At 45.9% G+C, this 14,527-nt stretch overlaps 1 protein-coding gene across 1 annotated transcript; it reads right to left on the bottom strand.

The window, feature by feature from the left end:
* Positions 1-11,410: 11,410 nt before the first annotated feature.
* Positions 11,411-13,796, bottom strand: LOC123749116 (uncharacterized). The gene is made up of 2 exons (XM_069312258.1): positions 13,699-13,796; positions 11,411-12,512 (listed from the first exon to the last, which is right to left on the bottom strand). The coding sequence occupies exons 1-2, from the start codon at positions 13,794-13,796 to the stop codon at positions 11,411-11,413; spliced, it is 1,200 nt and encodes a 399-aa protein (XP_069168359.1).
* Between the last annotated feature and the right edge of the window lie 731 nt (positions 13,797-14,527).

Genomic DNA, 14,527 nt, shown 5'->3' with positions numbered 1-14,527 from the left:
GTGTGTGTAATTACCTAAGTGTAGTTACAGGATGAGAGCTACGCTCGTGGTGTCCCGTCTTCCCAGCACTCTTTGTCATATAACGCTTTGAAACTACTGACGGTCTTGGCCTCCACCACCTTCTCCCCTAACTTGTTCCAACCGTCTACCACTCTGTGTGTGAAAGTGAATTTTCTTATATTTCTTCGGCACCTGTGTTTAGCTAGTTTATATCTATGCCGTCTTGTTCTTAAAGTTCCAGGTCTCAGGAAATCTTCCCTATCGATTTTATCAACAGGAATTGATAAAATATATATGGCACACATATATATACTCTCTCTGTATATATGTATATACTCCCACACTCTCTCTGTATATATGACAGAGAGAGAGAGAGAGAGAGAGAGAGAGAGAGAGAGAGAGAGAGAGAGAGAGAGAGAGAGAGAGAGAGAGAGAGAGAGAGAGAGAGAGAGAGAGAGAGAGTTCTTCATATGATAGTTCCCTGTGTGTGTGTGTGTGTGTGTGTATGTGTGTTTACTAGTTGTGTTTTTGCGGGGGTTGAGCTCTGCTCTTTCGGCCCGCCTCTCAACTGTCAATCAACTGTTTACTAACTACTTTTTTTTTCCCCACACCACACACACACACCCCAGGAAGCAGCCCGTGACAGCTGACTAACTCCCAGGTACCTATTTACTGCTAGGTAACAGGGGCACTTCGGGTGAAAGAAACTTTGCCCATTTGTTTCTGCCTCGTACGGGAATTGAACCCGCGCCACAGAATTACGAGTCCTGCGCGCTATCCACCAGGCTACGAGGCCTGTGTGTGTGTGTGTGTGTGTGTGTGTGTGTGTGTGTGTGTGTGTGTGTGTGTGTGTGTGTGTACTCACCTATTTGTGCCTGCAGGATCGAGCATTGACTCTTGGATCCCGCCTTTCTAGCCATCGGTTGTTTACAGCAATGACTCCTGTCCCATTTTCTTATCATACCTAGTTTGATAGCAAACTTTATTCAAAATTATGAATAGAGTTTGCTTCCACAACCTGTTCCCCAAGTGCATTCCATTTTTCTACTACTCTCACGCTAAAAGAAAACTTCCTAACATCTCTGTGACTCATCTGAGTTTCCAGCTTCCACCCATGTCCCCTCGTTCCGAATCGTGTGTGTGTGTGTGTATGCATGTATGTGTATATGCGTGTGTATGCATGCATGTGTGTGTCTTTCACATAATACATTTCACCTAAAAAATAAAAAATACATATTTTACTCAGACAAATAACGTTCCCTAAAAAATATGAATATCAACAAACAAGTGAGCGAAGCTATCCGTCTGTCCCCGAGCGGACGGTCGCCTGAAAAAATTGTAGAATTAGCAGCGACATTTATGGACAAAAATGACCATTTGAGATAAGAGACTGAGAAAGCCCAGCTAGGAGAAGAGGCCTCATTTGCTGCGAGAATTATCCTCTTAAGGAAGACGAGCGTTGACGGGAGACGGGTATGGCACCAGGGTAAATGGCACTCCTCCTTGGGTTTTGGGCCGAGGGGGGGGAGGGGGGGTTGTAGAGGGGGGTAGGGGGGGGTTGTAGATAAGGGGAGTTGAGGGGTTAGAGAGAGGGGGGGGGGGGTGGGTAGAAAAAGACGGGAGGGGGAGTTGGTTGTAGATGTGTATGTATATATTTTTCGCCTTTGTATTGGTTAAGGTGGTAGTTAAGATGGTGTTAAGGTAGTTTAGGTAGTGTCAAGGTAGTTTAGATGGTGTCAAGGTAGTTTAGGTGGTGTCAAGGTAGTTTAGATGGTGTCAAGGTAGTTTAGGTAGTGTCAAGGTAGTTTAGTGTCAAGGTAGTTTAGATGGTGTCAAGGTAGTTTAGATGGTGTCAAGGTAGTTTAGGTAGTGTCAAGGTAGTTTAGTGTCAAGGTAGTTTAGATGGTGTCAAGGTAGTTTAGATGGTGTCAAGGTAGTTTAGGTAGTGTCAAGGTAGTTTAGGTGGTGTCAAGGTAGTTTAGATGGTGTCAAGGTAGTTTAGGTGGTGTCAAGGTAGTTTAGATGGTGTCAAGGTAGTTTAGTGTCAAGGTAGTTTAGATGGTGTCAAGGTAGTTTAGATGGTGTCAAGGTAGTTTAGATGGTGTCAAGGTAGTTTAGATGGTGTCAAGGTAGTTTAGTGTCAAGGTAGTTTAGATGGTGTCAAGGTAGTTTAGATGGTGTCAAGGTAGTTTAGTGTCAAGGTAGTTTAGATGGTGTCAAGGTAGTTTAGATGGTGTCAAGGTAGTTTAGATGGTGTCAAGGTAGTTTAGTGTCAAGGTAGTTTAGATGGTGTCAAGGTAGTTTAGATGGTGTCAAGGTAGTTTAGATGGTGTCAAGGTAGTTTAGTGTCAAGGTAGTTTAGATGGTGTCAAGGTAGTTTAGATGGTGTCAAGGTAGTTTAGTGTCAAGGTAGTTTAGATGGTGTCAAGGTAGTTTAGATGGTGTCAAGGTAGTTTAGATGGTGTCAAGGTAGTTTAGTGTCAAGGTAGTTTAGATGGTGTCAAGGTTATAGGGTCATATGTCATGGTGTCATATGATATGGATGGTGTCAAGGCAAGGTTTTAGGTGGTGTCAAGGTGTCAAGTGTCAAGGCTCGCTATACTCACCTCACTCAGCCCTCGCTATACTCACCTCACTCAGCCCTCGCTATACTCATCAACGTATCCCTCTCGCACCACACTCATCCCCCTCACCATACTCATCAACTCACCCCTGGTCAAAGCCATTCCTTCCATTCAACAAACTCATTCGAATCAACTCATAACATCCCAGACACCATATCTCATTTTACTCAACTCATTCATTCCACTCACCTCATCCAACCCTGTCAACCCCTTCCCCCCCCCCCCCAAGCCAAACAGGCTCTTCCAATCCTTCTTGGAGTCTTGACTTGGGTAAACAGCAGCATGAGTTAAATCACGAGTATTATGAGGCATTAGTGACGAACGCATTGCCCCAGACAATGAGATATGTCCTGCTACCCTTGTTAGTCTTTGGGGAGATTATGAGGGCGTGTGTGAGGGTGAGTGAGGGTGTGTGAGGGAGATGGAGGTAGTGAGAGACTATGTCCCAGATTCACGAAGCAGTTACGCAAGCACTTACGAACCTGGGACCAGATTCACAAAGCAGTTACGCAAGCACTTACGAACCTGGGACCAGATTCACGAAGCAGTTATGCAAGTACTTACTAACCTGGGACCAAATTCACGAAGCAGTTATGCAAGTACTTACGAACCTGGGACCAGATTCACGAAGCAGTTATGCAAGTACTTACGAACCTGGGACCAGATTCACGAAGCAGTTATGCAAGCACTTACGAACCTGGGACCAGATTCACAAAGCAGTTATGCAAGTACTTACGAACCTGGGACAGTACTTACGAACCTGGGACCAGATTCACGAAGCAGTTACGCAAGTACTTACGAACCTGGGACCAGATTCACGAAGCAGTTATGCAAGCACTTACGAACCTGGGACCAGATTCACGAAGCAGTTGTGCAAGCACTTACTAACCTGGGACCAGATTCACGAAGCAGTTACGCAAGCACTTACGAACGTGTACATCTTTTCTCAATCATTGACGGCTTTGGTTACATTTATTAAACAGTTTACAAGCATGAAAACTTGCCAATCAACTGTTGTTATTGTTATAAACAGCCTCCTGGTGCTTCGGAGCTCACTAACTGTTTAATAATTGTAAACAAAGCCACCAAAAATTGAGGAAAAGATGTACAGGTTCGTAAGTGCTTGCGTAACTGCTTCGTGAATCTGGGTCTATGTCTTCGAGAGACATATTATAGGTGTGAAGTTACTTGAAGTAATTTACAACTTTCAACAGCCATATATAAACTAATCTTTAATAAAACTAATCTAATAAACTAATCTTTCTTATATAAACCTCATCTTATTATCCCTTATATCTCTCATATACCAACCCTTTGGTAGTTTTTTTTACTACCAAAGTAGTACCTTTTACTTTGTAAAAGTACCTTTTACTACCAAAGTAGTACTATAAGTACTACTTTGGTAGTACTTATAGTAACGATGATGACGTACAACTAATACGAGGGTTTCGAACTTACGTCCGAGAGAATCCCAGACGCTGCCTTAATCTACTGAGCTACGACATGGTTAAAAGAATTGCAACTAGGAGTTCTATTGTCCTTACTTGGACTCTGGTTTGTGTCTCGAAGAGATTGCAGGATCCGTTGATAAATCAGGATGAATTCCCGGTTGCAATTCTTTTTACCATGTCGTAGCTCAGTCGATTAAGGCAGCGTCTGGGATGCTCTCGGACGAAGGTTCGAATCCTCGTCACGGCCCTTGTGGATTTGTTCTACTATTCCATCTTCTGTCTCCTTTAGTTCCATCATCTTCTATTCCTTCTTCGTATCCTCTTTCAATTCCTTTACATTTTATTTTTTCTTGCTTCTCCAATTCCATTTTTATTCTTAGTCTCTTCTCTATCTCTTCCTTCTTTCTTTAGATATAATTTTTCATCTGTTATCTATTTTCAACTATTATTTCTCCTCCCCGCTTTCATCGTCAATTCTTCTTTCAATCTCTTTATCATATTTCTCCTCTTCCTTTATCTCTCTTTTCCTCCTTGTCTCCTCTTGCTTGTTTCAATTCTTCTTATTTCTCTGGTTCCTATTCTCGTTTTCCCTTGTGCTGTTATCTTAGAAATGTTAAAAAGAGTGATTGGTTTCTCCCTCTCTCTCTCTCTCTCTCTCTCTCTCTCTCTCTCTGTCTCTGTCTCTCTGTCTCTCTGTCTCTCTGTCTGTCTCTCTCTCTCTCTCTCTCTCTCTCTCTCTCTCTCTCTCTCTCTCTCTCTCTCTCTCTCTCTCTCTCTCTCTCTCTCTCTCCCTCTCTCTCTCTCTGTCTCTGTCTCTCTGTCTCTCTGTCTCTCTGTCTGTCTCTCTCTCTCTCTCTCTCTCTCTCTCTCTCTCTCTCTCTCTCTCTCTCTCTCTCTCTCTCTCTCTCTCTCTCTCTCACTCACTCTCTCATTCTCTCACTCACTCTCTCATTCTCTCACTCACTCTCTCTCTCTCTCTCTCTCTCTCTCTCTCTCTCTCTCTCTCTCTCTCTCTCTCTCTCTCTCTCTCTCTCTCTCTCTCTCTCTCTCTCTCTCTCATTCATCTCCTGCCCATCAGATCTTATCTCATCATGAATCGCGTCTCTCTCTCATCATCACTATTTACTCATTTTTTCCAGCGGTATTTTTGTGAGACATATTTACCGTCTAACAGCGTCTATAATATTGTGTTCTCTGGAATGGAGTTTCTGTCCATTTTTGTACACACCTTCGGGAAGATGATGTGATTGTTGCTGTCTCTTGTCTGTCTGTTTATTTGTATTCTTGCCCGTCTGAACAAATCCACAAGGGCAGTGACGAGGATTCGAACCTGCGTCTGGGAGCATTTGATGCATCACGTTAGTGTGATCTCTGTGTGTGATGTCTTGCCCGTCTGTATTATCTGTCTTTTTGTCTATTTAATGTCCATGTATCTGTCTGTATCACTCCCTATTTCACGCGTCTCTGGATTGCTAGAAAATATTGCAAGGTAGATAGACGATGCTGCATATCAACAGTGTAGCCGATAGATAAGGAGGCATTTAGAATACATCACCTACGTGAGACCAGTTACAGAATATGCAGCTCCAATGCCGAATACGTGACAAAGTGACAACAGAGCCACAGGGAACGTGACAAAGTGACCAGAGAGCCACAGGGAACGTGACAAAGTGACCAGAGAGCCACAGGGAACGTGACAAAGTGACCAGAGAGCCACAGGGAACGTGACAAAGTGACCAAAGAGCCACAGGGAACGTGACAAAGTGACCAGAGAGCCACAGGGGACGTGACAAAGCGACAACAGAGCCACAGGGGACGTGACAAAGCGACAACAGAGCCACAGGGGACGTGACAAAGTGACCAGAGAGCCACAGGGGACGTGACAAAGTGACCAGAGAGCCACAGGGGACGTGACAAAGTGACCAGAGAGCCACAGGGGACGTGACAAAGCGACAACAGAGCTACAGGGAACGTGACAAAGCGACAACAGAGCCACAGGGGACGTGACAAAGTGACAACAGAGCCACAGGGGACGTGACAAAGTGACAACAGAGCCACAGGGACGTGACAAAGTGACCAGAGAGCCACAGGGAACGTGACAAAGCGACAACAGAGCCACAGGGAACGTGACAAAGCGACAACAGAGCCACAGGGGACGTGACAAAGTGACAACAGAGCCACAGGGGACGTGACAAAGTGACAACAGAGCCACAGGGACGTGACAAAGTGACCAGAGAGCCATAGGGGACGTGATAAAGCGACAACAGAGCCACAGGGGACGTGACAAAGTGACAACAGAGCCACAGGGACGTGACAAAGTGACCAGAGAGCCACAGGGAACGTGACAAAGCGACAACAGAGCCACAGGGAACGTGACAAAGTGACAACAGAGCCACAGGGGACGTGACAAAGTGACAACAGAGCCACAGGGGACGTGACAAAGTGACAACAGAGCCACAGGGGACGTGACAAAGTGACAACAGAGCCACAGGGGACGTGACAAAGTGACAACAGAGCCACAGGGAACGTGACAAAGCGACAACAGAGCCACAGGGGACGTGACAAAGTGACCAGAGAGCCACAGGGAACGTGACAAAGCGACAACAGAGCCACAGGAAACGTGACAAAGCGACAACAGAGCCACAGGGGACGTGACAAAGTGACAACAGAGCCACAGGGAACGTGACAAAGTGACAACAGAGCCACAGGGAACGTGACAAAGTGACAACAGAGCCACAGGGGACGTGACAAAGCGACAACAGAGCCACAGGGAACGTGACAAAGCGACAACAGAGCCACAGGGGACGTGACAAAGTGACAACAGAGCCACAGGGGACGTGACAAAGTGACCAGAGAGCCACAGGGGACGTGACAAAGCGACAACAGAGCCACAGGGAACGTGACAAAGTGACAACAGAGCCACAGGGAACGTGACAAAGTGACAACAGAGCCACAGGGGACGTGACAAAGTGACAACAGAGCCACAGGGGACGTGACAAAGTGACAACAGAGCCACAGGGGACGTGACAAAGTGACCAGAGAGCCACAGGGAACGTGACAAAGTGACCAGAGAGCCACAGGGGACGTGACAAAGCGACAACAGAGCCACAGGGAACGTGACAAAGCGACAACAGAGCCACAGGGAACGTGACAAAGTGACAACAGAGCCACAGGGAACGTGACAAAGTGACAACAGAGCCACAGGGGACGTGACAAAGTGACAACAGAGCCACAGGGGACGTGACAAAGCGACAACAGAGCCACAGGGGACGTGACAAAGTGACCAGAGAGCCACAGGAGACGTGACAAAGCGACAACAGAGCCACAGGGAACGTGACAAAGCGACAACAGAGCCACAGGGGACGTGACAAAGTGACAACAGAGCCACAGGGGACGTGACAAAGTGACAACAGAGCCACAGGGGACGTGACAAAGCGACAACAGAGCCACAGGGAACGTGACAAAGCGACAACAGAGCCACAGGGGACGTGACAAAGTGACAACAGAGCCACAGGGGACGTGACAAAGTGACAACAGAGCCACAGGGGACGTGACAAAGTGACAACAGAGCCACAGGGGACGTGACAAAGTGACAACAGAGCCACAGGGAACGTGATAAACTACTCTTTCAGCACGAAAAGATATAACCAAAGTGCTATACTGTATACCACACTATGAAAACACATATCAGTCAAGAGTCACTGCATTAGACACACACACACACACACACACACACACACACACACACACACACACACACACACACACACACACACACTAGAGGGCTGATCGATACAGCCATGTAAGCGTAAGTCTGAGGTACACATAGGGAGAGTTCCTGGCGCCTGAGCCTCTTTGGCGCCAAGCCTGTGGTCTATCCCCTTTACTGTTGGCGACTGCTGCAGCTGCTGGTCCTGCTGCTTAAACTCCTGCTGCTAATGTCTCCCATGTTCCATTTTCAGTTGCTGCCACCATTGCTGTTGTTTACTTCTAATGTTCCTAACATCACTACCACACTAGTTGAGTGACGGTTGAGAGGCGGGACCAAAGAGCCAGAGCACAACCCCCACCCCCCCCCCCGCAAGCACAACTAGGTGAGTACAGACCTACAAACAACCACCACAACTACTTAACCACCCAATTTACCCCTGATATCATTGGTCGAAGTTTAATTCTATTTAGCATGTTATAAAATCAGTCATTTAATCCCACAAAAGTGTATGAAACGCTTTTTATAATTTAACAAATATATATATATTTAATGTTATTTTAAACATTGTAATTGTTTAATGTATGATTTGATCTTAAATTGAATAATTTTGATAATTTTAATTACATGTTAATACACTACATATACACAGTTAAGGCTGTGTGTCTTGTATGTGTTGCAACTGGTGTATGAGTGTAGTTGTATATTTAAGGCTGTATTATTGTATTCTTATCTGATGTATGTTTTCTGCCACCACTATTGTGACTCCTATCACCACTATTGTGACTCCTATCACCACTATTGTGACTCCTATCACCACTATTGTGACTCCTATCACCACTATTGTGACTCCTATCACCACTATTGTGACTCCTATCACCACTATTGTGACTCCTATCACCACTATTGTGACTCCTATCACCACTATTGTGACTCCTGACTACCACTATTGTGACTCCTATCACCACTATTGTGACTCCTATCACCACTATTGTGACTCCTATCACCACTATTGTGACTCCTATCACCACTATTGTGACTCCTATCACCACTATTGTGACTCCTGACTACCACTATTGTGACTCCTATCACCACTATTGTGACTCCTATCACCACTATTGTGACTCCTATCACCACTATTGTGACTCCTATCACCACTATTGTGACTCCTATCACCACAATAGTGGTAGCAAACACCACCACCACTACTCCCCCACCATTAACACCCCCAACCATCCCCCCCTATTATAACCCCCACTACCAGAACCCCCACCACCCTCCCAATCTAGCCTAAACCAGTAAGGTACATAGACATACATATACCTATGTACGTATGCATACGTATGTATATATGTACGCACACACACACATATATATATACCTCTATCCAATGTGTATGATAATTACACGTGAGTCACTATTTAGAGCCCTCGTAACGAGGCAATAGTCAAGGGTTGCCCAATTAATAGCTCGGTGGTGGGGGGGGGGGCAAACAGCACGGATTTTTCAGGTGTTTAGTGATTCCAGGCTTGTAATTGCTTTCCACACCTGTTGTGTACTTCTCTCCGAGGAGAACAGGTGTGGTTTGAGTGCTTGTACTATGTGAGTACATGTGTGTTTGAGCACCAAGCCTCTGAGAGTACATGTGTGTTTGAGTACATTGGTGTTACTGTGCACTTTAGTACACTGGTGTTACTGTGCACTTGAGTACATTGGTGTTACTGTGCACTTGAGTACATTGTAATGAGCAACTGCACATGACCATTGAATTTGGAGTAGCTAGTACATCTCAAGCACATTGTACTGTGCATATACCATTGCTACTGTGTACTTTACCTTACTGGGTGTTGAGTCCACTCATCAATGGAGTACTGTGAGTTGTGAGGTAAGGGGGTGTTAGGTAAGGGGGTGTTAGGTAAGGGGGGTGTTAGGTAAGGGGGTGTTAGGTAAGGGGGTGTTAGGTAAGGGGGGTGTTAGGTAAGGGGGGTGTTAGGTAAGGGGGGTGTTAGGTAAGGGGGTGTTAGGTAAGGGGGTGTTAGGTAAGGGGGGTATTAGGTAAGGGGGTTGTTAGGTAAGGGGGTGTTAGGTAAGGGGGTTGTTAGGTAAGGGGGTATTAGGTAAGGGGGGTGTTAGGTAAGGGGGTGTTAGGTAAGGGGGTGTTAGGTAAGGGGGGTATTAGGTAAGGGGGGTGTTTGGTAAGGGGGTGTTAGGTAAGGGGGTGTTAGGTAAGGGGGTGTTAGGTAAGGGGGGTATTAGGTAAGGGGGTTGTTAGGTAAGGGGGTATTAGGTAAGGGGGGTGTTAGGTAAGGGGGTGTTAGGTAAGGGGGTGTTAGGTAAGGGGGTGTTAGGTAAGGGGGTGTTAGGTAAGGGGGTGTTAGGTAAGGGGGGTGTTAGGTAAGGGGGTGTTAGGTAAGGGGGTGTTAGGTAAGGGGGTGTTAGGTAAAGGGGTGTTAGGTAAGGGGGTGTTAGGTAAGGGGGTGTTAGGTAAGGGGGTGTTAGGTAAGGGGGGTGTTAGGTAAGGGGGTGTTAGGTAAGGGGGTGTTAGGTAAGGGGGTGTTAGGTAAAGGGGTGTTAGGTAAGGGGGTGTTAGGTAAGGGGCGTGAGGTAATAACACTAGAAACCTATAATTACCTTAATACCTACAAGGTCATTCCATATACTCCCTTCCCCCCCTTCCTTTACCCATTACCCCTTTCCCTAATTTCCCCTCACTCCTTCCCTCACTCCTCCCTGACAACCTAACGACCCCAATGACGTCTAATCACCGTATTTAACTGCCTGGTTTATACCATAATAGCCAGGGAGGGTTTATTACCAATAACGAATTAATTCTCACCCTTTTTTGCCAATATTGTCGTAACTACAAGGGTGACAGAGGTGACAGGGCCGCCTGCGTTAGTGGGTTAACCTCCAGGGGTGACAGGGCCGCCTGCGTTAGTGAGCTAACCTCCAGGGGTGACAGGGCCGCCTGCGTTAGTGGGTTAACGTCCAGAGGTGACAGAGGTGACAGGGCCGCCTGCGTTAGTGGGTTAACCTCCAGGGGTGACAGGGCCGCCTGCGTTAGTTGGCTAACCTCCAGGGGTGACAGAGGTGACAGGGCCTCCTGCGTTAGTTGGCTAACCTCCAGGGGTGACAGAGGTGACAGGGCCTCCTGCGTTAGTGGGCTAACCTCCAGGGGTGACAGGGCCGCCTGCGTTAGTGGGTTAACGTCCAGAGGTGACAGAGGTGACAGGGCCGCCTGCGTTAGTGGGTTAACCTCCAGGGGTGACAGGGCCGCCTGCGTTAGTTGGCTAACCTCCAGAGGTGAAAGAGGTGACAGGGCCTCCTGCGTTAGTGGGTTAACCTCCAGGGGTGACAGGGCCGCCTGCGTTAGTTGGCTAACCTCCAGGGGTGAAAGAGGTGACAGGGCCTCCTGCGTTAGTTGGCTAACCTCCAGGGGTGGCAGAGGTGACAGGGCCTCCTGCGTTAGTGAGCTAACCTCCAGGGGTGACAGAGGTGACAGGGCCTCCTGCGTTAGTGGGCTAACCTCCAGGGGTGACAGGTGACAGGGTCTCCCTTAACCCTGATATATTATATACAGTAGGTATTATCCAGCACCACTACACGTCCTACAGCGTCACCTCACACTAAATACAGTCTCCTGGCTTCCTACTGTATTCTGAGGTTGGTGGCTTACTGATGTATTCTGAGGTTGGTGGCTTACTGATGTATTCTGAGGTCGGTGGCTTACTGATGTATTCTGAGGTTGGAGGCTTACTGATGTATTCTGAGGTCGGTGGCTTACTGATGTATTCTGAGGTTGGAGGCTTACTGATGTATTCTGAGGTCGGTGGCTTACTGATGTATTCTGAGGTTGGTGGCTTACTGATGTATTCTGAGGTTGGTGGCTTACTGATGTATTCTGAGGTCGGTGGCTTACTGATGTATTCTGAGGTTGGAGGCTTACTGATGTATTCTGAGGTTGGAGGCTTACTGATGTATTCTGAGGTCGGTGGCTTACTGATGTATTCTGAGGTCGATGGCTTACTGATGTATTCTGAGGTCGGTGGCTTACTGATGTATTCTGAGGTTGGTGGCTTACTGATGTATTCTGAGGTCGGTGGCTTACTGATGTATTCTGAGGTCGGTGGCTTACTGATGTATTCTGAGGTTGGAGGCTTACTGATGTATTCTGAGGTCGGTGGCTTACTGATGTATTCTGAGGTTGGTGGCTTACTGATGTATTCTGAGGTTGGTGGCTTACTGATGTATTCTGAGGTTGGAGGCTTACTGATGTATTCTGAGGTCGGTGGCTTACTGATGTATTCTGAGGTTGGTGGCTTACTGATGTATTCTGAGGTCGGTGGCTTACTGATGTATTCTGAGGTTGGTGGCTTACTGATGTATTCTGAGGTCGGTGGCTTACTGATGTATTCTGAGGTTGGAGGCTTACTGATGTATTCTGAGGTTGGTGGCTTACTGATGTATTCTGAGGTTGGTGGCTTACTGATATATTCTGAGGTTGGTGGCTTACTGATGTATTCTGAGGTTGGTGGCTTACTGATGTATTCTGAGGTCGGTGGCTTACTGATGTATTCTGAGGTTGGAGGCTTACTGATGTATTCTGAGGTTGGTGGCTTACTGATGTATTCTGAGGTTGGTGGCTTACTGATGTATTCTGAGGTTGGAGGCTTACTGATGTATTCTGAGGTCGGTGGCTTACTGATGTATTCTGAGGTCGGTGGCTTACTGATGTATTCTCACTACATATATTGACCTAAATAAGTCAATATACGTACTATACTAAGCCACAGATGTGGGTGTCTGCCCACTACAAAATTACAGATACAGAATATGTACTTTTGGTGATTGTAAGAGTCGCTATATATGTACCTAGTGTAGTTGGATATATACTTATATAGTCTTAGTATATGCTATATGATAGTATAGGATACGGAAGACAGCGAACCAACCGGTTGCAGGTTTCTTAGGAGTTTATAACAAAGAACAACGTCTCCTTAGCCCAAGTTGACGAGTTTTACTGTCCAAGTTTTCAGAATTATGTAATTAGCGATGTTTAATCACTTGTTTAAACGGGGGTCCAGAGTAAGGGGGTTCTCTGTAACTATGCTATCCTCTCCCAGTCTTAGTTATCCTCTCCAGTCTTAGTTATCCTCTCCAGTCTCAGTGGGCATTGTTTCTTTCACCCTTTGACCCTGTTACCTAGCAGTAAAATAGGTACCTGGGTGTTAGTCAGCTGTCACGGGCTGCTTCCTGGGGGGTGGAGGCCTGGTCGAGGACCGGGCCGCGGGGACACTAAAAAGAAATCATCTCAAGATAACCTCAAGATAACCTCAGTTATCCTCCCCAGTATAATGATATAATTACCTATAACGGCAGTACACCCTATAACAATCGGTGTACATATATGTTTGTATATATATATTTAGCAAGCCGAAGAAACCTCCATTGAGAACACTAAATTTTATTCAGAGGGGAACAGATTGGGGGGGGGAGGAGGGGATTTAAGTCTTCGTGCGGCCCCTGGCAACATTTCCCCCTTCTAATCAGCTGTTTTTTGTTGTGGTAATTCTGTCATTCCACGATGTCCGAGGGCTCCCCAAACAGCTGACTGTTCTTTTCATACAGTGCTTTGGTGCACAAATATATATATATATATATATATATATATATATATATATATATATATATATATATATATATATATATATATATATATATATATATATATATAGCGTATTTGTGTGTTTAAACACAACAGCATCAACGAGACTCCTGCTCTGGGGCCCCAGACTTGCCTAGCACAATAGCAACCACTCCTCTCTCATATCGTAACGACTCTTGGAAGTGATCACGACATACAAAATTCTTAGAGGATTGAGCGAAATGCTGAGTCATTCAGTCTATGAATTACGGGATGAGACCCTTCTTCCTCCTCTCCTTGTACGTCATGCCCTTCACATCAGGAACAAGCCTGGGTGCATATTTGTACATCATCTGTAAGGGTTTCATGGTGGCGCTGCATACTCAAGATTACGTCTAACGTAGGTAATACATATTCCAGTATTAGGCAAATGTGATTCGTCTCTAGAAATGTAATAATACATATAATATCGTTATTCAGATTGAATAACTTTATTGCCATAAGACATAGGGTTATAAATAGGATTTAAAAATCCTTTAAATTCTTCCCCTATTCTTATGTTTTTCTTTCTATTACAATCAATTACAATCAGAGCCAACACAATCCCCTTTACCACCATGCCACACTCTTAATCACCACCGTGACAATTACAACGACCCAGACAATCACTATCGCCGTAACAATCACCTTACAATCAGCCATTATAGTGTTAGTGTTAGCAGTAAGACTTGGACTTGATCAATATGGTATATGCTCTCTCTCTCTCTCTCTCTCTCTCTCTCTCTCTCTCTCTCTCTCTCTCTCTCTCTCTCTCTCTCTCTCCCTCTCTCCCTCTCTCTCTCTCTCTCTCTCTCTCTCTCTCTCTCTCTCTCTCTCTCTCTCCCTCTCTCCCTCTCTGTCTCTCTCTCTCTCTCTCTCTCTCTGTCTCTCTCTCTCTCTGTCTCTCTCTCTCTCTCTCTCTCTCTTTCTCTCTCTCTCCCCTCTCTTAACTCCCCATTTCCCTATCTCTCCCTACTTTTCCCCTCAAATAAGCACATTCGAGTAAGGCAGTCGGGAGAGCGCGTAGAAGTCCAAGGCAAAACTGGATTTGTAGAATTCA

Source organism: Procambarus clarkii, chromosome 71, assembly GCF_040958095.1.
Source record: "Procambarus clarkii isolate CNS0578487 chromosome 71, FALCON_Pclarkii_2.0, whole genome shotgun sequence".
In the NCBI taxonomy this organism is placed as follows: domain Eukaryota; kingdom Metazoa; phylum Arthropoda; class Malacostraca; order Decapoda; family Cambaridae; genus Procambarus; species Procambarus clarkii.
The sequence above is the reverse complement of the archived record's forward strand: the minus strand, read 5'-3'. Positions and strand labels throughout refer to the sequence as shown.

Coding starts and splice junctions, on each gene's coding strand:
- LOC123749116 (XM_069312258.1), bottom strand. CDS start 13,796: ATGAAACCCTTACAGATGATGTACAAATATGCACCCAGGCTTGTTCCT. Junction 12,513..13,698: donor AGGAAGAAGGGTCTCATCCC/GTAATTCATAGA, acceptor AGAATACATCAG/TAAGCCACCGACCTCAGAAT.